This window comes from Pleurodeles waltl, chromosome 12 (genome assembly GCF_031143425.1).
Source record: "Pleurodeles waltl isolate 20211129_DDA chromosome 12, aPleWal1.hap1.20221129, whole genome shotgun sequence".
Taxonomy (NCBI): Eukaryota; Metazoa; Chordata; class Amphibia; order Caudata; family Salamandridae; genus Pleurodeles; species Pleurodeles waltl.
Window position 1 is genome coordinate 67,259,549 of NC_090451.1, and position 22,183 is coordinate 67,281,731.

General features: G+C 43.9%; 1 protein-coding gene across 2 annotated transcripts in view; it reads right to left on the bottom strand.

The window, feature by feature from the left end:
* ATCAY (ATCAY kinesin light chain interacting caytaxin) overlaps positions 1 to 20,306 on the bottom strand; it is a 146,439-nt gene extending 126,133 nt beyond the window's left edge. The window contains exons 1-2 of one of the 2 annotated variants that reach the window (XM_069216270.1): positions 19,899 to 20,306; positions 15,553 to 15,725 (exon numbers count right to left, since the gene is read on the bottom strand). In XM_069216270.1, coding sequence (XP_069072371.1) covers positions 15,553 to 15,641 — 89 coding nt within the window. In that variant the 5' untranslated portion in view covers positions 15,642 to 15,725; positions 19,899 to 20,306. The remainder of the gene's footprint in view (positions 1 to 15,552; positions 15,726 to 19,898) is intronic. The other variant, XM_069216271.1, reaches the window with a different exon arrangement.
* Positions 20,307 to 22,183: the final 1,877 nt, after the last annotated feature.

Below are 22,183 nucleotides of genomic sequence, written 5' to 3' on the forward strand. Positions count from 1 at the left end.
CAGACTAGAGTATTTAATTGTCGGTATATTGCTTAGAGGCGCAATGACGTGTGTTCATGACGTCAGGCTGCAGAGCCCTGGGCGCACGTGGCAGACTGTCCATCTGGAGCACTGCGGAGGGCAGGTGGCGCATATTTACAAGCACGGTGTGCATCAGCAACCATTAATGCACTGTTTTCGGGCCGCGAGGGGCCCTTATACTGTGCATCTGGCAGGCACAGCTTCCGCGATGTGGAGAGAGCAAACAAAGGCGGAATAGAAGACAGCAAGGCATGGCCTCCCTTGGCAAGACCAAGCATTCGACACACTGCGGCCTTTCTGGGACAGACACACAGGAGGTCTGTGGAGCTCAGGAGGGGAAGGGTGAGATCCACCGCAGCTGCATCAAACTGCGCCCCCTCCACCCTACCTGCACCCCAACACCCCCTCATGCACCCGATCTTAACCACCGCCCCACTTCATCAGCGCCAGGCCAGCTCCCATTTCCAAAAACTCACAGAAGCTAAATCAGTTGACATAAGGGCGCTGTGCAAAGAAATAACACTTGTTTCATCTGTTCTCCCCACAAAAATATATATAATTTGTAATTACTTCCGACACCATAATTGGTCAAACTGGTCCAGACATTTGGGGTTTGATGGAGCTTCAACTGAGCAGAAAACATAAAGGGTGTTACCGTTAGAAGATGAAAGTCTAGTTAAAAAGGGTCATATAAATGTGTAACTGAACGCTGGTCATGCAAAGACATCATATGCACAAGCCTTTGACTTGTGAACTCTTCGGAAAAACTCCAGAGGACTACAAGTTTTAGGGACTGCAGGTATGTGGTGCTATGGTACCAAGGGCCTGATTTATTGTTCGGAGTACAGTAATTACTCCGACAGGGCGACGGATTAAAATACAATACACAGTTATCATGAAGGAGCAACCACACTGCACTGAGAGATGTCCACCTTTCCAGCGGGCATCTCCCACCACTGGCAGGAGCGCCATCATGGAGTTTCCTGTTGATGCATTGAAAGTGTGCTGCACTGATCCATCTACATGACAGTGCCCTCTGGTTCTCTTTCAATATGTGTTTTTCAGAAACAATATCCCAAAGCAGGATTTTCTTTTTGAAAATAAAAAAACCTAATGAGACCCTCTTGATGGACATTTTCTCCCATAGTGTTGGGGTAATTTAAAAGTTTTTACTTTCACTTACTACCACGTTTTTTGAATGAAAAATTGGCCATTTTACCGTCCTCTCTAAATCGGTCATGCAGTCAAATGGTCAAACCCAGGACGGCCATTTCGCCTTCAGGCCGTTGGAGGAATACATCAACAGAGCAAGAGTAGTCTCCATCACTGACATACCGAAGGTCCGCTCTCTCTTTTAACAGCAGCACGTGCCACCTGTCCTCTGTGTCAGCCACAGAGTCAGGGCTCTCAGGCATCTCTGCTAGTACTAGTGGACCATGTCCTCAGCATTCTCCCACAGCTGGCCCCCCGCTCACTAGAGATGACCTGCCTGACAGACAGGTAAGCCGTGCCTGGCACATCAAAGCAAAAGGAGTTGGATTGGGCAAATCAAGCCCCTCCCTTTTACCACTCTCTTCTACAAGAGCAAGCTTTGCCTCAGTGTTGTCCTTCATTCTCAGTGCAAACTTTCTTTTCAGTGTTATTGTGAAGATGAAAGCCAGGGATAACTCTCTTCTACTCAGCTTGTGCCATGGGTGTAGCTCCCATTAAAGTTGATTAGCTCCTGGCAACACTAGTGCAGTTTCCAGCAACTTCAGTACATCTCCCAGTACCAAACTGAAGCTGCAGATCCTTGTCTTTAAAGGTACTGCCAAACCCGACCCAGTAGCTGGAACCTGACCTGCTCCTGCCCACTCTTGATGGACTTAAAATTTCCTCCACTCCAATGCATGTTTATGGGGGAATTAAATGTTTCCAATCCCCCATTTATGCCTCCAAATCTCCTTCCCAGGTACTTCCAAATGTTAGCAGATATGACTAAATCTCAGTTGATTATACACAAGAAAAGACATTTATGGCCCGGTGGTGGCCAAAACCCTGCTCCCTCACTCCAACTAAAACCAAGGCTCTCAGGAGATCTGGAATAAACATTTCTTCTTGCCAGTTTTGGCAGTGTCTATGAACATCAAGAACTGGTCCCCAGAATTAACTTATTGCTGTCTCTGGATCGATCAAGATCAGTCTGTGATGGCCACTTCCCTCAAGGACGAAGCATAATCCCCACATGGACAATAAGGTCAAATGTCTTAAAAATGTTCAAGTCTCACGGCCTTTCCCTCAGAGAGACCAATGCCAACTCCATTATGGTCTGATACGAGCCACGTTTGAAAGGTGCACCTCCTTGCTTCCTGAATATGTCCAGGAGAAGTAAAGGTTAATGCTCTGCTGGGCAGGAAGGCAGCAGAACAGGAAATTATTATATCCTGATACCTCATCAGTGCTGCCACCAGGAACATGAATACTAGTTGGTCGGTTCATGTAACAAGAAGCTTGGATCAAGAATAAGCCAGAGGCACGTGGAAAAGTAATTGAGCTTCCTTTTGACAGGAAGAACTTTTTAATTCCTCCAACTAACAAGGGGCACAGTAAAGAGCCTAATCACTTTGTGCAATACAAGCAATACCAAAACCTCCCTATTAGTCAGTAAAAGCTTTTCTGGAACATCTTTAACTCCAAAGCCCCCACAGAAGCGTCCTCCTTGGTTCTAACCAGCGGTCAAGGAGAAGATGCCTCAAGGACAGAAGAGGCCTCTTCCCCCAGCCTCGACAGGGGTAAATAAATCCCTATTACTTTTTTAGTGGAATCTGCCCTCCTTGGTATAATTTTAAAAGTCTCCCTTCACTCTTTTGGGAAAAGGTCTCCGTAAGACTACCATCCCATGAGCCAGATAACCACTGACAGGTTGATCCTCATGATAGTCAAGATGTTGTATCCTAATGCTGCCAATACTTCCTCATCCAGGCATCGTAGACAGCATCCCAGTACATTTCTGCAAGTGGTCAAGAGGGTTTTTAAATTTTCATTTAGCAGTAAAACACCAATCAATTTTCAGTGAGGCAGTCGTCCTTTCATTTGAAAAATCAGAACTGTTCACTTCTCATCAAGAAAATCTCCTGCCATTGGGTCATTCTGATGCCATTGAAGCTCTTCAGGTGAAGTAACCTTGGAAGTTGGTCCTGACTTTGAACTCCTAAAATTGAACTTTACTAACTAAAAGATTAAGATCGGCCTTCAACGGTTGCTCAACCAACTTGTGACGTATACTTCCGCCAATCAGTTAGAAGTTAACTTATCTAAAACAAAAGTGGTCCCCTTTGGGAGGAAAAAACATTCGGACTTTAGCTGGTACTATAAAAACTGTAAACTTGTTTTTGACCAGTCCTACAAATATCTAGTGGTACGTTTTGACTCCAGGGGCAGTTTTGTTAAACATAAGAAGGAAATGGAACTTAAAGCTGTGGCCTTGCAGGTGGCCTTTTCCAAATTAGCTAAGGTTTTAAAGGGTGCCGACTCTTCTTCCTTTAATGGATGTTATGAGAGCAAAAATCACTCCCTCGTTGGCCTACGGTCAAGAAATTCTGTTAGGCAAAGGCTCTTGCCTATTAAATAGGTTGGTTAATAAAATCTACAAGAGAGTCTTTCATGTTCCACACCTGGCCTCACCTGCGCAGGTACGGCTGGAATTTGGGCTTCCGAGTTTGGTGGAAGTTGACGCTGGTGCTTTTTTGAAGTTGTGTTATAAAATGCGTCAGGCCTCAGACGGCCACTTGGAGGCAGTCCTGTGGCAAGTAATTAGCGAGCCAAAATCGAAGTGCAACTATTCCCAATTTCTGGTTGAATGCAAACACCGATTGGTTGCTGGCGATCTTTGGGAAAATAACCCCCCCCCCCTATTTCTTGTTTAAATCAGAGATTAAAAGGCTTATCCAAATGTATTCTTATCATTCAGATTGCTCTCTTTTTGTCCATCGGAAGCATGCCTGGTCAGTAATTGGTTCCTTTAAGCCAGGTATGCCCTCCAGTTTTTTGTCTTGTACATACGGGTTTTGGTTGAAAAAGGCATTTCTTGCCCTAAGGATGGGTGATTGGGGTGGATGGGTGATTGTTTTTTTTTAAAACACCGGCTCAAATGGCAGCTACCCCCGGGGACAGCGTGACATGTAGAGGCTGTAGTAATGCGGACGAAACCATTGACCATGTGGTTTGTCTGTGCCCAGCTCTACTAAAGGAGCGTAGACTCTTGCTCATTGGGAGTCCGCTCCTGTCGACAAGCTATTATCCAGTCTCTGGACCCTGGTAATCCAATGCTAAATGTGTTACTGACCAAATTTATTAAAATTGCATGATCTAAATTCAATGGCACTGCGAGCAACGAACACGTCTAGTTGGAATCTTTCCACGCTCTTGTCATTTTGCTCACTATTGGTTAGGATGAGGAGCTCTAACAGTATAAGCTGATGCTTAGCGCAATTACGAATTCATGTATCATGCACCTTAAGGTTGTGCCTATGTATATTGCCTTGTGTTTTATTTGGGGTTTTAGGTTGGGTGATTTGTATTTTATTTATTATTGGTAGAAACGTCTTTTAACCTTTTTAGTGCGGGCGTGGTGCGGGTCACGACCAGTGGCCGACACCAGGAAGGGTATTAATAAATCCTCGGGTGCGTCGCACCCGAGGATTTTTTATTTTTTTTTCTATTCCCCGGGAGACACGGAAGCTTCCGTGTCTCCCCCCCACCCCCCGCCCGCCCCTTTGTGACGTCGCGCTGACGTTACAAAGGTGTTTTCCCCATCAAAGCAGGAAGCAGCCTTGCGGCCGCTTCCTGCTTCGATGGGGAAAACGGCCTTCCCCACGTTCGGGAAGGCCTCGTAAGAAAGGGGAGAGTCTCCCCTTTCTTACGAGGCCTTCCTGAAAGTGTTTCCTGGCCCCCGATCGCACCCCAGAGGGGGCAACAGAGAGTTGGCCCTCAGGAAAAAGGAATGCTATTGGATTCTGAAACTTAGAGCGGTAGAGGAGGGCCTTAATACCAATTTTGAGATGGAATATTTTTTGGGTGACAAATAGAAGACCTATATAGATGCTGGATTTATGTATATTATCAACTTTACAAGATTGTTAACCTATGGATATACATGTCTATGTTGATCATAAGAAATCATTGATGTTCACGTCATGTTTATAGTTCTTATACATCTCTATGCTGTGATAGTAGTGTTAATTCTAACATATGTAATGAACAGGTATTCTAAAAATATCTTTGTCTACATGATACTCTGTTTTTATTATATTATGTATGTCTGATCTTATTTCAATTTTCATAGGTTATTTTAACATTTGAAATCATTGTTAAAAAATGTCTTTTTCCTTGTGTTATTTTATGTCATCTCCATACTATTCAGATTGTTGTGCTGTGCATAACTGTGCCTTGTTCTAATTTAGCTATTGGCTTCAATTGGTTACGGTTACTCCCCTTTATATGTTGTCGTTTCTTACAAATAACTGTTTTTGCCCCTTTTTTCGGTATGACTACCTTTTCACCGTTTAACATAATTATCTATTCTTTTGATATTTCAATTTTTCTACTTCAGGTTTCCTGGCCTCCCGATCGCAGCACAGCTGCGATCGGGGGGCCAGGAAAACTTTCAAAAGGCCCGTAAGAAAGGAGAGACTCTCCCCTTTCTTACGAAGCCTTCTGAAACTGTTTCCTGTCCCCCGATCGCAGCTGTGATGCGATCGGTGGGCCAGTAAACACCACTAGACGCCAGGGATTTCACTTGGGGGGGTCGGCCCCCTCAGAAAACGGGCCCCCCCCGGGGGCATATTTTATAAAAAAAAAAAAAAGGTAGGTGCCCCCTGAGGGGGGGGGGGGGGGGGCGGGGGGGGGGGCGGTGGGGTGCGACTCAGGGGAAATTTTATTTAAAAAAAAAAAAAAAAAGAAGAATAAAATAAAAAGACAGGGGGTCGCCCGTGGGCAGGGTGACCCCCTGTGGGGGCAATATTTTTTTTTTAGATGTTGTAGGGTTTCCCTGGGGGCCATTTTGGCCCCCAAGGAACCATACAACAACAAAAAAAAAAAGAACTATATGTAGATCTATATATATATATATATAGATATATCTATGTAGATATTTCTATGTACATGGATATATCTATAGATATATCTATGTAGATATATATATATATATATATATATATATATATATATATATATATATAGATAGATAGATCTATATATATATCAATCAATCAAAGAGATTTATAAAGCGCGCTACTCACCTGTGAGGGTTTCAAGGCGCTGGGTGGGGGGAGGGAAAGGGTCTGGGAGGTTCACTGTTCGAAAAGCCAGGTTTTGAGGCCCTTCCTGAAAAGAAGTAGGTTTTGGGTCTTGCGAAGGTGGGTTGGGAGGGCATTCCAGGTTTTGGGTGCAAGGTAGGAGAAGGATCTGCCCCCGGTGGTGGTGTGTTTGATGCGGGGGACAGAGGCGAGAGAGAGGTCAGCTGAGCGGAGGTTTCGTGTAGGGGTGTGGAAGGTGACTCTCGTTGAGGTAGGCAGGGCCTGTGTTGTGGAGTGATTTGTGTGCGAGGATGAGGATCTTGAAGGTGATCCTTTTGTCAATGGGGAGCCAGTGGAGGGATTTGAGGTGTGGAGAGATGTGTTCGTGTCCGGGGAGGTCGAGGATGAGTCGTGCTGCTGAGTTCTGGATGCGTGTAGTTTGCGCTTGAGTTTTAGAGTGGTGTCGGCGTAGAGGGCGTTTCCGTAATCAAGTCTGCTGCTGAGGAGTGCTTGAATGACAGTTTTTCTGGTCTCTGTGGGGATCCATTTGAATGTTTTTTTCAGTATACGGAGTGTGTTGAAGCATGAGGAGGTGAGAGCGTTGATTTGTTGGGTCATCGAGAGGGATGAGTCTAGGATGATGCTGAGGTTGCGTGCGTGGTTGGCGGGGGTGGGTGCAGGGCCTAGCGTGGTGGGCCACCATGAGGGGTCCCAGGTGTTTTTGTGTGGGCCAAAGAGGATTATTTCGGTTTTGCTTGAGTTGAGTTTCAGGTGGTTGGCTGTCATATATATATCACTTTTGTCAATATGTGTGTGATTTCCCTGGGGGGGGAAAAGGGTCAGACTTGTCTAGTGGCAGTTTTAGTGCAATAAAGAAGCGCAGAAGGTTTATATGCCTACTGCAAAGAGCAAATCTGTATTTTATGTAAATAGCTGAGTACATTAGTAAAGTCAGCCATTACCTACGCTATAATACCAATGAAATGTATGTTTGGGGTGAAGGGCGGCTATGGAGAGATGAAGGGCACTTTTGCTGGGTGGTAATAAGGGAATCCTAGGAGGAGGGAGTGGGAGCACCAATAATGATTGTTGGACTGGGCGCAGGAGGTGCTAAAGACTGTGACGAATGGTATGTGACAAGGTGTTTTTTGAGTGTCTTGAAAGAACGTGCTGATTGAGGGAAGAAGCGCAGGTAAGGTGGCCTCTACTGTTGCACGTATCTCACACACACCATCGATTTTGTGACTGTCTATGTAGGCTAGTGTTTTAGAGCAACAGTTTAGCCAATAGCAGAGATGGCATCTTGATGGATGACTGCTGCCTGCACTCGGGTTATAGAGGACCGCTCTGACATAGGATCAGAGACTGAGATATCAGATACTGAGACAGCATCTGAGGGATAGGACAATGGCGCAGACTCTGGGAGTGATTTTTCAGTCGGAGGAGTCCCATTCGATAACTCCTCTTCCAGTACATTATGAGGGAGGTGATGAGGACAGTCCTGCTGTCCCTTCGCAAGCTGTTTGTGCAACTGGGTAATAGTGGGTTAGCCCAACCCAGAGAGCAGGTGAATGCGTCGGCAAGCAGAGAAAGAGAGAGTGCTCTCTTGGGAGCTCCCCAATTTAGTTCAGCCCCAAATTCCACCATCCAAATCGTATTGTGGAGACATCAAAATTATCTATGGCAAAACAATCTGGTTTTGTAAGGCAGGCACCTGTGTTTTTGGACCTGGATTCGGCGGCCATATAGAGAAACACACTAAACCCAAACATTTCTGGAAACTAGACATTCGGGGGAGTCCACAGAGGTGTGACTTGTGTGGATTCCCCAAAGTTTTCTTACCCAGAATACCCTGCAAAGCTGAAAAGTTGAATAAAAACTCTATTTGTCTCGCATTTCTGTCACACAAACTACAGGAATATGCTGGGATCCACAAAATTCCTACCACCCAGTGACTCCTCCCCTGTCCTGATAAAAACACTACCCCACTTGAGTGCCTACACCTAGTGCCTGCGTCAGGAATGGATCACCCCAGGGTCAACAGCTGCCTCACATAAGGACCAACATTGACCGTTGTGTGATCTATTCCTGTCGCGGGCACCAGGCCTACCCACACAAGTGAGGTATCATATTTATCGGGAGACTTGGGGGAACACTGGGTGGAAGGAAGTTTGTGGCTCCTCTCAGATTCCAGAACTTTCTGTCACCGAAATGTGAGGAAAATGTGTTATTTTAGCCACATTTTGAGGTTTGCAAAGGATTCTGGGTAACAGAACCTGGTCAGAGCCCCACAAGGCACCTCATCTTGGATTCCCCTGGGTTTCTAGTTTTCGAAAATGTGCTGGTTTGCTAGGATTCCCCAGGTGCCGGCTGAGCTAGAGGCCAAAATCCACAGGTAGGCAATGTTTTCTATGAAAAATTTTTATGTGTCCACGTTGTGTTTTGGGGCATTTCCTGTCGCGGGCGCTAGGCCTACCCACACAAGTGAGGTATCATTTTTATCAGGAGACTTGGGGGAACTCTGGATGGAAGGAAATTTGTGGCTCCTCTTAGATTCCAGAACTTTCTGTCACGGAAATGTGAGGAAAACTTGTTTTTTTAGCCACTTTTTGAGGTTTGCAAAGGATTCAGGGTAACAGAACCTGGTCAGAGCCCCACAAGTCACCCCATCTTGGATTCCCCTAGGTCTCTAGTTTTAAAAAATGCACAGGTTTGGTAGGTTTCCCTGTGTGCCGGCTGAGCTAGAGGCCAAAATCTACAGGTAGGCACTTTGGAAAAAACAGCTGTTTTCTGTCAAAAAATGGGATGTGTCCACGTTGCGTTTTGGGGCATTTCCTGTCGCGGGCGCTAGGCCTACCCACACAAGTGAGGTATCATTTTTATCGGGAGACTTGGGGGAACGCTGGGTGGAAGGAAATTTGTGGCTCCTCTCAGATTCCAGAACTTTCTGTCACCGAAATGAGAGGAAAATGTGTTTTTTTAGCAACGTTTTGAGGTTTGCAAAGGATTCTGGGTAACAGAACCTGGTCAGAGCCCCACAAGTCACCCCATCTTGGATTCCCCTAGGTCTCTAGTTTTCAAAAATGCATAGGGTTGGTAGGTTTCCCTAGGTGCCGGCTGAGCTAGAGGCCAAAATCTACAGGTAGGCACTTTGCAAAAAACAGCTCTGTTTTCTGTCAAAAAAATGGGATGTGTCCACATTGTGTTTTGGGGCATTTCCTGTAGCGGGCGCTAGGCCTACCCACACAAGTGAGGTATCATTTTTATCGGGAGACTTGGGGGAACATAGAATAGCAAAACAAGTGTTATTGCCCCTTATCTTTCTCTACATTTTTTCCTTCCAAATATAAGAGAGTGTGTAAAAAAGACGTCTATTTGAGAAATGCCCTGCAATTCACATGCTAGTATGGGCACCCCGGAATTCAGAGATGTGCAAATAACTACTGCTCCTCAAAACCTTATCTTGAGCCCATTTTGGAAATGCAAAGGTTTTCTTGATACCTATTTTTCACTCTTCATATTTCAGCAAATGAATTGCTGTATACCCAGTATAGAATGAAAACCAACTGCAGGGTGCAGCTCATTTATTGGCTCTGGGTACCTAGGGTTCTTGATGAACCTACAAGCCCTTTATATCCCCGCAACCAGAAGAGTCCAGCAGACAAAACAGTATATTGCTTTTGGAAATCTGACATCGCAGGAAAAAGTTACAGAGTAAAACATAAAGCCAAATGGCTGTTGTTTTCAGCTCAATTTCAATATTATTTTTATTTCAGCTGTTATTTTCTGTAGGAAAACCTTGTAGGATCTACACAAATGACCACTTGCTGAATTCAGAATTTTGTCTAGTTTTCAGAAATGTTTAGCATTCCGGGATCCAGCATTTGTTTCACACCCATTCCTGTCATTAACTGGAAGGAGGCTGAAAGCACCAAAAATAGTAAAAATGGGGTATGTCCCAGTAAAATGCCAAATTTGTGTTGAAAAATGTGGTTTGCTGATTCAAGTCTGCCCGTTCCTGAAAGGTGGGAAGATAGTGATTTCAGCACCAGAAACCCTTTGTTGATGGCATTTTCAGGGAAAAAACCACAAGCCTTCTTCGGCAGCCCTTTTTTCCCATTTGTTTGGAAAAAACGAAATTTTCACTGTATTTTGGCTATTTTCTTGGTCTCCTCCAGGGGAAACCACAAACTCTGCGTACCATTAGAATCCCTAGGATGTTGGAAAAAAAGAACGCAAATTTGGCGTGGTTAGCTTATGTGGACAAAAAGTTATGAAGGCCCAAGCGCGAACTACCCCAAATAGCCAAAAAAGGGCTCAGCACTGGGGGGGGAAAGGCCCAGCAGCTAGGGGGTTAACATGTCGTATGCGTAACTTATTATGTGCTTTTAGTTTGAATTCAGTCCTTGAGGGTATTTATTTTGATTGTCATTGATTGTTTTTTTTTTCCTTGTTCATTTGTATTGGATTTTATTATCCGTACAATAAATTATTACTTACTTACTTACTCTTTAAAAGTGATTAGTATTGTACTGTTGAATGAAGATTGAAAGCGAAATAAGGAATACATTTATTCTCTGACCAGATCCATTTCACACAGACGGACCAAATCACTAGGCCAGCAGATCTGAAATAGGTTGTGACTTACTTGGCGCCTCCTCCCGCATCCAGAACATTGAGGCAATTTTGCCAAGTTTCACTGGAGTAAACAACTGCGTTTGTGTTGCCAATATATAGTCAGTAATTACTTTTGAATAGTCTGTAATTTTTTCTTAATTTTCTATCTATTGCAGGCCACCTATAAATAACAGCATTGTCTCTAAAACTATTCCAAATATTATTTTCTTTGTGAATCCTGGGCTTAGTTGATGTATATTTATTGTATTTTCACCTTATTTACGTGACCTATGTAAGGAAAAACATTCTGGGAGACACATTCTGTTGACTGCATATTCATCTTTACACCATGACGTTATCAGATGATGAAGTGGTATTTCTTTCATTACAATTGGGGAAAGAGAATTTGATAGGCAGTTAGCCATTGCTTAATGCAACTGGTTGATCACGCAGGAAGCCATGCTAGAAAGCCCTGGACTTGACCAATTTTGTTTGGGTTTCATGAAACCTGCAACTAGTAAATATATGGCTGTGTTTTCACAGAATGTGTGGGTGCGCATGTGAGAGCTCTTTGGTGCAGAGTCTTTATAAATAAGCTCTTCTCCAAAGATTGAGGCCATACATCACCGACTGACACTCACTTACCTATAAACACTCTTTTTACTTTGTTCAGCAAACACTAGCCTCAAGGTACTAATGCTCAGCCATTAGGGATCTGACTAATTAGAAACAAGTCAATAGCGAAGAACAAGCATTGGCAAAGTAAATAGGTCTCGTCTATACAAGAGCTATTGGCTTCGGCAATGTGTTTTGCCATGTTGTACACTAGTGTGGCTGCTGTTCATCATGGCTAAAAGTTAGTGGTGTGGAGTGTCCTACAGTGAAGTGGGGAGAGTAGAGTGTCGTAAACTGGATTTGTTGGAGTAGAATGTTGTAGAGTGGAGTAGGGAAGTGGAGTGTCGCAGAGTTGAGTAGAGAGGAGTAGAATGCAGTGGTTTGGTGGCAGAGGGTGTTGCAGAGTGCAGTGTTGTGGAGTGCAGTGTTGTAGAGTTGAGCAGCATGGAGTGGATTGGGGTGGAATAGGGTGGAGAGGATTGAGGTAGTGTGGTGGATTGGATTTCATTGGGATGGACTGGATTGGGGTAGTGTGGGTTGGACTGAGTCCAGCAGAGTGGATTGGAGTCGGTAGACTGGATGAGGTAGATTGGATTGGAGTGGGGTGAATTGAAATGAGGTGAAGTGGATTGGGGTGGATTGGAGTGGGGTGTATGAGATTGGTTTGTATGGGTGGATTGAATTGGAGTAATAGGACTGGTATTGGATGGATTAGATTAGAATAGGGTGTCTTGGAGTTGGGTGGATTAGCCAGGACTGGAAGAGGGTGGATTGGACTGGACTGGGGAGTGAATTCGATTTGAGTGTGGTGGATTTGAGTGGGGTACATTGGACTGGAGAGGCATGAAATGGAGTGGGGACGATTGGAGTGGGTTGGATTGGAGTGGGGTAGATTGGAGTAGGATTGATTAGAGTGGGATGGATCGGAATGGAGTGTGGTGGGCTGGATGGGTTGGGCTGAGTGGGGTGGACTGAACTGGGGTAGGGTGGACTGGGGTAGAGTGGGGTGGATTGGAGTAGAGTGGGATGGAATGGATTGCAGTGCAGTAGGGTGGATTGGAGTGGGGTGGACTGGATGGGGTGGATTAGATCGGAGTGGGATGAGGTGGATTTGATTGGGGGTTGGGTTGAATGGAGTGGGGTGGATTGGATTGTGGTGGGGTGGGTTGGATTGGATTGGGTTGGAGTGCAGTGGAGTGGATTGGAGTGGGGTGGATTGCATTGAGATGGGATGGATTGGAGTAGGGTGAAAGGGACTGAGTGGGGTTGATTGGACTGGAGTGGGTTGGAATGGTGTGAGATGGAATTATGTGAGGTGGAATGGAACGAGGTGGAATGGATTGGAGTGAATTGGGGTGGGGTTGATTCTATTGGTGTGATGTGGGTGGATTGGAGTGGTGTAGATTGGACTGCAGTAGGGTGGATTGGATTGAGTGGGGTGGACTGGATTGAGTGGGGTGGATTGGACTGGGGTGGGTGGATTGGATTGGATCTGGGTTGGACTAGAGTGGGGTAGATTGGATTTGGCTTGATTGAACTGGGGTGGATTGGATTGGGTTGGTGTGGGGAGAGGGGGTTGGATTGGAGTGAGGTGGATTTCAGTGGGGCGGATTTCAGTGGGGCGGATTGGAGTGGAGCAGATTGGAGTGGGGGAGACTGTTTTGGATTGGAGTGGGCACGTTGTTTTGGATTGGAGTAGAGCAGATTGGATTGGGGCAGATTGTTTTTGGAATGGAGTGGGAAATATTGTTTTGGATTGGAGTGGGGCAGTTTCCTGTGGAGAAGATTAAAGTGGGACAGCTTGTTTTGGATTGGAGAGGGGTGGATTAGGGGTGGGTTGGATTGGATTGGATTGGATTGGATTGGGGTGAGGTGCATTGGAGTGTGGTAGGTTGGTTTAGGGTGTATTGGATTGATGTGGGGTATATTGAATCGGACTAGGGTAGATTGGAATGAGGTAAATTGGGATGGAGTGGGTGGATTGGGGTAAAGTGGACTGGATTGGTGCATGGCGGATTCGAGTGGGGTAGATTTGAGTGGCGCAGATTGGAGTTGGGCAGATTGTTTTTGATTGGAGTAGGGCAGATTGTTTTGGAGTGGAGTGGGGTGGGTTGGAGTTGGGCAGATTGAAGTGTAGCAGATTGTTTTGGACTGGAGTGGGGAAGATTGGAGTTAGGCCGATTGCAGTGGGCAGATTGTTTTGGATTGGAGTGGGGAAAACTGGAGTGAGGTGTATTAGAGCGGGGTAGATTGGAGTGGGGCAGATTGTTTTGGTTTGGAGTAGGGCAGATTGTTTTGGATTGGAGTGGGGCAGATTGAGTGGGGCAAATTGCAGTCAGGCAGATTGGAGTAGGGCAGATTGTTTTGGATTGGAGTTGGGACGATTGTTTTGGAGTAGGGCAGGTTGTTTTGGATTGGAATGGGGCAGATTGGAGTGGGGTGGGAGGATTGTAGTGGATTGGATGGAGGTTAGTGGTTTTGATCAGAGTGGGGGTGATTGGATTGGTCTAGGGTGGATTGGATGGAGTGGGGCGGATTGGGGTGTACTGCACGATTATGTGTTAAAGCATAATTTCAGTAATTGCACAAAAGAAAGAAGCAATGTTGCTTTGCAATATTTAGAGAAAGATAATCTTCATCTTTTGAGAACTGCGCCCACAAGCAAAAACAAAAGAAAACATGAGTGCAAAGTGGGAAAAGAAGAATTGCCAAAAAAGAAAGTTAACTATAGAAAATAAATCTTTGCAATTTTGTTTGTCCTGCTTGGCATGTGTTTGCCAGTCAAATGCCTTCTGTTTGCAAGGAACCAAAAGTTAAAAAGAACAAAATAGTACCTCAATCACATATGGAGCAGAGGAGGTTTACTGATTAAGTTGAATCAATCAGTGCTTGGTCCCTGCTCCACAGAGAGGAACCAAAATTTTGCTTAGCCTGGAGTGATCAATTACAAGGCTGTAAGGAAGACTGCCAGGCAAGCCAACAAATGGTATGCAATGGGCAGGCTCAAAGCCCTTAAAGATAACAAAACTGTCTCGCAAGTGAGATGCATGCACTAGTGCATGCTCTCGGAGATTGGACCCTAAAAAGGGACCACTAACAGCCTACCAGATGGCATTTGGAAAATAATATGAAAAACATTAAGGGCCTGATTAAGACCTTGGCAGTTAGGATACTCTGTCACAAATGTGACGGATATCCTGACTGCCGTTTTATAAGTTCCATAGGATATGATGGAACTCGTAATACGGTGGGCAGAATATCTGTCACGTTTGTGACAGAGTATCCCATCTACCAAGGTTGTAATCAGGCCCTTAGCTGGAAGCTGTAGTTAAATATATATTTCCTTGAAAAATGTTCTTTAACTACTTCCATCAAGTTGACTTTAGCATCCAAATTTACTAGGACTGAGGTTCAATTGAAGAAATTGAAAAATAAAGAGATTGTGGAGGCTGCCGTTATGACCTGTTGAGGTTGTAAAAAAATGCAACTTGCAATATATTTTTAAACCTTTTTTCAGATGAAAATAAGAGATAATATTTAAAAAATTCACTGCACCCAAATTCTGTATATTTTCCCTCTTTAAGACCTGTTTTGCATATGCAAATGTTGATAGCTACTGCCCTGAATAAACCAAACAGGGAACCATCACAGCTGTGTGAAATTACCACTCAAGAAGTAATCTGGATTTAGGCACAAACAACTCTTTGTTATGAGAGTGCTTCTTTCTCTTTCAGGTACATTTCAATAACTGGTTAACAGGGTAATTCCCAGTAGAGTCCAAGAACCTCCCAAAGAAAAGCCTTTTGTAATTTAGCCTTTGGACACTTCAGCTCAATTTGCTGTGCATACAAAAATATATCTTACAAAGATCTGAAAACAATTGAACAGTTTTGGAAACTTGGATAGGTGAAGAATTTTAACTTTAATCCTAAAACAATGTTGCAATAAAGGAGAAGTTGCTTGTCTGGTTGCATACTCATGGTCTGATGTGCTTTGTGATGCTACAAAAAAGGTTAGAAGGTACCTGGGGAAATCTTCGTCCTGCCATTCTTCTTTAACTTCCACATCCACATCCACATTTTCCATTCGCAACGTGGCCTCCGTGGTCCCCATGGGTGCTCAGGGTGCAGGACTGGACAGGTTTTGAACCAGTGTGGGCAGCTGAGTGTACAGCCTTTTGAGGAGCAACAGCTTCTCCTAGAGTTGAGGACATGTCAAATGTTAAAGCTGAGATGCATGATTGTTCAAACATCACTAGAATTATCACAGAATCACTCTTTATTTTCCTCTTAGTAAAGGGGTAACAAAGGGATGTTCCTAGACACAAAACTGCCCCCCAGGTTTGTTCATAGCTCTCTTAAGGTCAGACCATGACAATGATATTTCTACATCACTTGCCCAGTCCTTGAATAGAGTGCCTGACTACTCGAACATTTCTCCCAAAATAGCAAATCCCAAAATGGGACTGTAGTAAAAAGACCAAGGCCAAAATATAGACGAGTCACAATATTGTGACCAGATTATTAAGGGACAAAATATCAAAGAGGTAAGTGCACAGCGGAGGTATGGATTTACTATTCTTAACTCCATAGCTTTGTATCTTGAAGGTACATTTGCTACCAGGGTACAAATACGTGTATTAGGTATAAAACAGATCTACACAAATTTACCTTTCGATATTTTTTCCCTCTAAATTCTGCTCATTATATTATGACCCTTCAATATTATGGCTTTGAGATTCCCAGTGCAGGCCCAAGATGGCTATTACACAAAACAGCTATGTCAAAAATGGCTTAAACATATCAGAATTGGTTTTTCACTCTATTAGGGAATATTCCTTTTCCCCATTCCCGATCCGGTCAATCCTGCTTCTCCTTGTTGCTCCCCACATAATAAAAACTACTCTGACTACTGCTTAAAGTGCATCTTTTTTTAATGGGGAAACCCTTTTATCACTAATATATCTTTATTTTTGCTCCCTCCAATTACTCTCCTACACATTCTTCACATTTGATCATGAAAAGGAAAATCGTTCACAAAGCATTAATATCATTTCTGTGCTATGAGAAAATGTGTTGTTCTATTAAACTGTCTCCTTCTAATATGCTATCAGAGATTCACCAGCATCACTGTATGTGAAGTATTCAAAGCCATATTAAAGAAGATGTGAACTGGGGCAGTTACACAGACAACTCAATTGACCCAATTTTTGCCATTTGAGTGATGCAAAATGGGGTAATCCTACTACACGCTTACCCATTCAAAAAATAGACCCAACTTATTAATGCATTATGTTTGCTATTTATGCTTTAAAATATAGCAAACTAATGCCTCGAGTTTGTCTTTCACATTGTAAAAAGTGGTATGAATGCATTTTCCACGTTTTCTTATGTAAAAAGACAAATATTGTGTGAAGTGGGTGTTTGCCATGTTTGCCCTAATCCAAATAGTGCTTGCTTTGCTCCATTTCGTTTTACACAAGCAGGAAAGTGGTACACATTAACTTGCACTATTATGTGTATTTCAAAGCAAAGTTTCTGTGGTGTGGCCCAAGTGAACAGAAAGAGACCGGAGCATGAGAGAACATTCCTCTTCCTTTCATATTTTCGTACCTCTTGCATGTCATGTTTTGCAACTCTGTGTGCTAGTTACTCATATCTGCTTCTTTTATCCTCACAGTTTAAAACACTCTTTCTCATGTCCTGATGTGAGCTACTACGAACCACACCCGCTAGAATTTCAGAGGTATCAGCTTCTTGAGAAGCCCTACAGTTTTTCCCATGGAACTTTCTGTTGTCTATGTTTGTACTGAAAACTAATAAACAGAGTATCTCCAATGGACCTTCCAGTAAATACATTCACAATAAATTCCATCCACTGAATGATACCACAAGAGGTCTCACCCTGTGGAGTATGTCAAAATATGCCTTATCAAATTAATTTTATCTCTAAAGATCTGACCAGTGAACGATCCAGCAGTATACTTCATCTGGTGATGATGTCACAATAGATCTGATCCAGTAAATGATTTCACAATAGATCTGATTCAGTGAATGATGTCACAATTGATCTTATTCGGTGAAAGATGTTCACAAAAGACCACATCCAGCGAATGACACTACAGTAGGTCTGATCCTATTAATGAAGTCACAATGGGTTTCACCCATTAAATATTGTACCGCATGACTCAACAATGATGTTGTAGTTGGTTTAATCTGTCAAATTATGTCCGGTAAACCTTATCAGATAACATGATGTCCTGATGTGACTCATCTGGTGAATTATGTCACCATAGGTCTCATCCATGCAACAATGACAAACAGCTGGTGAAAAATATCACAACAGTTCACATCAACAAAATGGTGTCACTTTATGAAACCTCTGATGAATGACGTAATCAAAGGCCTCATCCAATAAATGGTTTCACAGTAGGTGTCTCCAGAGAACAATGTGACAATGTTGAAGGGTGCTACAGTATAGATCATCTAGTGAATTATATCAAAATTGGCCTCTTCCAGTGAATTATGTCACAATTAGTCAACTACAGGGAATGATGCCACAAAAGGCTTCATTCAATGAATGATGTCATGATGAGTCTCTTTCAAGTGACTGAAGTCACAGTAGATCACCTCTGGTAGAACATGTCACAATCGGTACCATCCGTTGAACAGTATCACAATAGGTCTCATTCAGTCAGTGATGTCACTATTTTCTTGTCCTGGGGTGGTGTCACCACGTGTGTTATCCCATGAACGATGTCACAATATGTCTCATTGTGTGAACTGTGCTATAGTACATCGCAGGAATTGAAAGATGCCACAACAGGTGTCCTCTAGTGCATTAAGTCCCATTTGGTCTTATCCAGCGAATTACATTAAAGGGCGCCAGAAAAAAACAGCCACAGACCTTTAAAAAGAGCCATAATGGAGCCTTGATGGTCGGGGGTTGTTGGTGTTACAGGAATGGATACATTTCATTTTCACTCAGTGACGTCATAGAAACCGTAAGAACTCCCTTATCAGTGACCATGCAAACTTCCACTGCTTAACCCAACACAATCTGGGGCGCATTGCATGCACCTGCAGCGAAGGGGAGAGGGCGAACTCTTCAGGGCCCCTCAACTCTTCTGGGGGGCATTCATCCCAAGACCAATGAATATATGTGAGATATGGGAGACTCAGGGGCCCCTCTTCATAATCTGCATGGGGGCCCATCCTTTTGCTTTATGGTGCTTAAAACAGCAGCTGCCTGGAGAGGAGCTCATGCACCTGTCCCTGTTCAATAACCCCCAATCGCAAGACGAATCCCTTTGTGCCACTCATGTCTGACTGTCAAGCCTCCCTCTCACACTTGGCAGTGACACAAAGATGCCTTGCATGTGCATTAACGCTTCATGGGGCTGTAAGGCAACGAGGCACCTGCTTCTAAACAACCAGCATCACACACACCAGGTAAGACTCTTCCATCTAGTACCCCGCATGAGAAGCCCGGCAGGGAAACAGTGGCCATCTGGCCCAGTAGGGTTTAACTATGAGGTGAAAACTTCCCCTTGAGGGTTCACTTTTTAAACTCACACTACAGGCACTCACTCACCCCTGTCACACATTTCAACACCTTATATTTCACCCAGAGCGTCGAAATTTAGTACCTCGAAAATAGCAGACCGTGAGGAACTTTAATATCACATAAGCCAAAATACATACAAATTTTCTCCGGTTGGAAACTGAAAAGCTTTTTATTCATCCAGCTACCACTTGGTAAATGTTCCAACCATATTTGGCATTCATTCAAAACATTGACATATAGCGCAAACAATGAAAAACAATAAGACAACACATTAAAAACATGCATTAGAAGAGACACAGAAGACAATGTCCCTCTGTCTTTGTCACTACTAATCTGTTAGAATCAGATTTCAAGGGACATGATGTTTCCGAATGGTCTATTGCATCCCAGGGTCCCACGCCATGCGTCGGTGATGTCACTTACTAACGGCGTACTGGCGTACATCACACTATAAATACCGACCCCTGCGTTTACGCACAGTCAACAAGTCGATGAGCATCGAAGTGCGTAAAAGTCTTTTGCAGCCTTTTTCTTGCCTCTCTCTTGACACCGATGTCAGGTGCCCTCTTCATTTCGTTTCATTTTAATTAGCAATTAGGCGTCTTTTATATTAATTATCAACGTATGTTTTTTTGGTTTAAAGCTTCCCCACAGCGCAAACACTCTTCAGGGCTAGAACCGCGCTTCTGGGGTGTTGGACATCTTTACACAATCTGATGACGTCATCACTGTGCATTATATAGGGTTTCGTGCCATGCTCAACGTGAATTAAGGGCCCTAAATTATGAATATCACGGTACTCACTGTGCTGCCCGCCTGCCCCTTTGTCCTACGGTGTCTCACAGGTGGGGGCCCCCGTCCGCCCGGCGAGCATCCTTCGCCCTGGCAGGGCCTTTGGCACCGACACACCATTCACAGGCGCAGTGCCACTCTGACATTGGCACCGCAGGCTTTGGGGGAGAAGACCCTCAGCACCGCCTGGTCGTAGCGCCCCGATGCCCGGCCATGCCCATTTCCCTCTGCGTACGGGGAGCTCCTCAGCATCCCCTATGGATGGACTCTGGCCCCGCCTCCTCTGCCAGCCTCCTGCGGGGGTACCAGGGCTTCTCCGGCTCACAGCTGGCCAGGGCTTAGCCCTGCCCAGACAGCCAATGGCGCTGCTTGTGCGTTGTTTGTGTGTGTGTGTGTGTGTGTGTGCGCGCGCGCGTCTGTGCCGAAGCCAGGACCGGGAGGGGGCATCCATCACATACGAGAGCCCCTCCACCTGGTGTTGCGCCTTACCCCATTGGACGAGGCACTGGAAGCATCCATCCGAAGTCTGCTCAGGTTTAGAGATGCTGATGGGGAGGGAAGGGGCGGTGGAACGCTCTATCTGCGCCAGAAACCGCGGGAGCATTAATTGCTACCTCCTGGGCGGCGCTCCTTGCTTACTGCACAGAAGGGCATCATCTCATTATTTCATTTTAACATTCATTTTTTTATTTGTGTATGTTTTTTTACAGGCGGTGTTTGTAAGAAAATAAATATCGATACTCAAACTGCAAGGGGAAAGCTAGTGCAGCAGCACGGATTTTTCAGACCACACCTCCCTTCTTCAGACAGTATTATGTTATGCTATGCTATGCTATTTTATGTTATGCTATGTTATATTATGTTATGCTATGCTACGTTATGTTATGCTATGCTATTTTATCTTATGCTATGCTGTGCCATGTTATGCTATGTTATGTTATCTTATCTGATCTTATCTTATGCTATGCTATGCTATGCTATGTTATATTATGTTATGCTCTGCTATGCTATCTTATGTTATGCTATGCTATGTTATGCTATGTTATATTATGTTATGCTATGCTATGTTATGTTATGCTATTTTATCTTATGCTATGTTATGTTATGCTGTGCTATGTTATGTTATGTTATGCTGTTATTTTATGCTATGCTATGTCATGGAATGCTATGTTATGCTGTTATTTTATTTTATGCTATGTCATGGTATGTTATACTATGCTATGCTGTGCTACATTGTTCTGTTATGCTATGTTCTGTTATCTTATGTTATGTTGTGTTATGCTATGCTACGCTATGTTATGCTATGTTATGTTATGTTATCTTATGCTATGTTATGCTATGCTATGTTACACAAGAGGCAGAGGTGAAAGGGACCAGGAGAGAGGTTGTGGTGGGAACAAGAGTGACGAAATGAGGAGCAAGGTTTAGAAGACTTTCCCCCAGATATGCTTCTTTCTCACCACAGAGGTACACTTATCTTTCCCAAGTCCCACATGCTATTAAATCGAACACAAATAAAGCAAAATGCGTTATTTTTCTTCTATTTTAGAAGCCAGGAGATACAATGATCTCCACGTTGAGGAAATACACATCACATGCACCGCTCTGAATCAAACTTGACAATATCATCGTGTGTGCTCTGGGTTACATTGATAATACCTTTCAGCCTGAATAAATAAGTCAGGCACAATAATGGAATTATTGCCTTTTCTCTATGTAATACAGTCACACTGGATATCTGGCACAAATCACTGCAAGGTGAAACATGGGACTCAACCATTTAAGGGCTTAAAATAGGTGGCGTCTGTAGACGTGACTTTTAGGCGAGCATATACCTGGGGCCACAGATAAAATTGTTGTGGCAACCTGTAACAGGAAATTGTGAAGAGTATGCGTTCATGCACACAAATCCATATATGTGTATATATAAATATATATATATATATATATATAACGTAGTGGCACTAGTTAGTTATAGTCAGGACCTAGTTTCTATAGAAAAAGCATTTTTTGTTTTGCTAATAACTTTGGCGCCATTTGATGAATCTATACAAAATTTTCCAAGAAAATACAACGCTCACTTCAGCTGCTGTCTGGAAAGTGTCACGGTGATCCGTCAAGCAGGGGCCGAGAAACAGGGGGGTCCCAAAACATGTTTTCACCATTCATTGTTCCATAGGGATTTTGAACAGCGATAGCTCCCAAACTACAAGATGGAATTACACCCAATTTGGCAGAAATGTAGCACTTGGTCCAGAAAGAGGCCTTTTTGTTAATTGGTGTAAATCCGTGCAGTT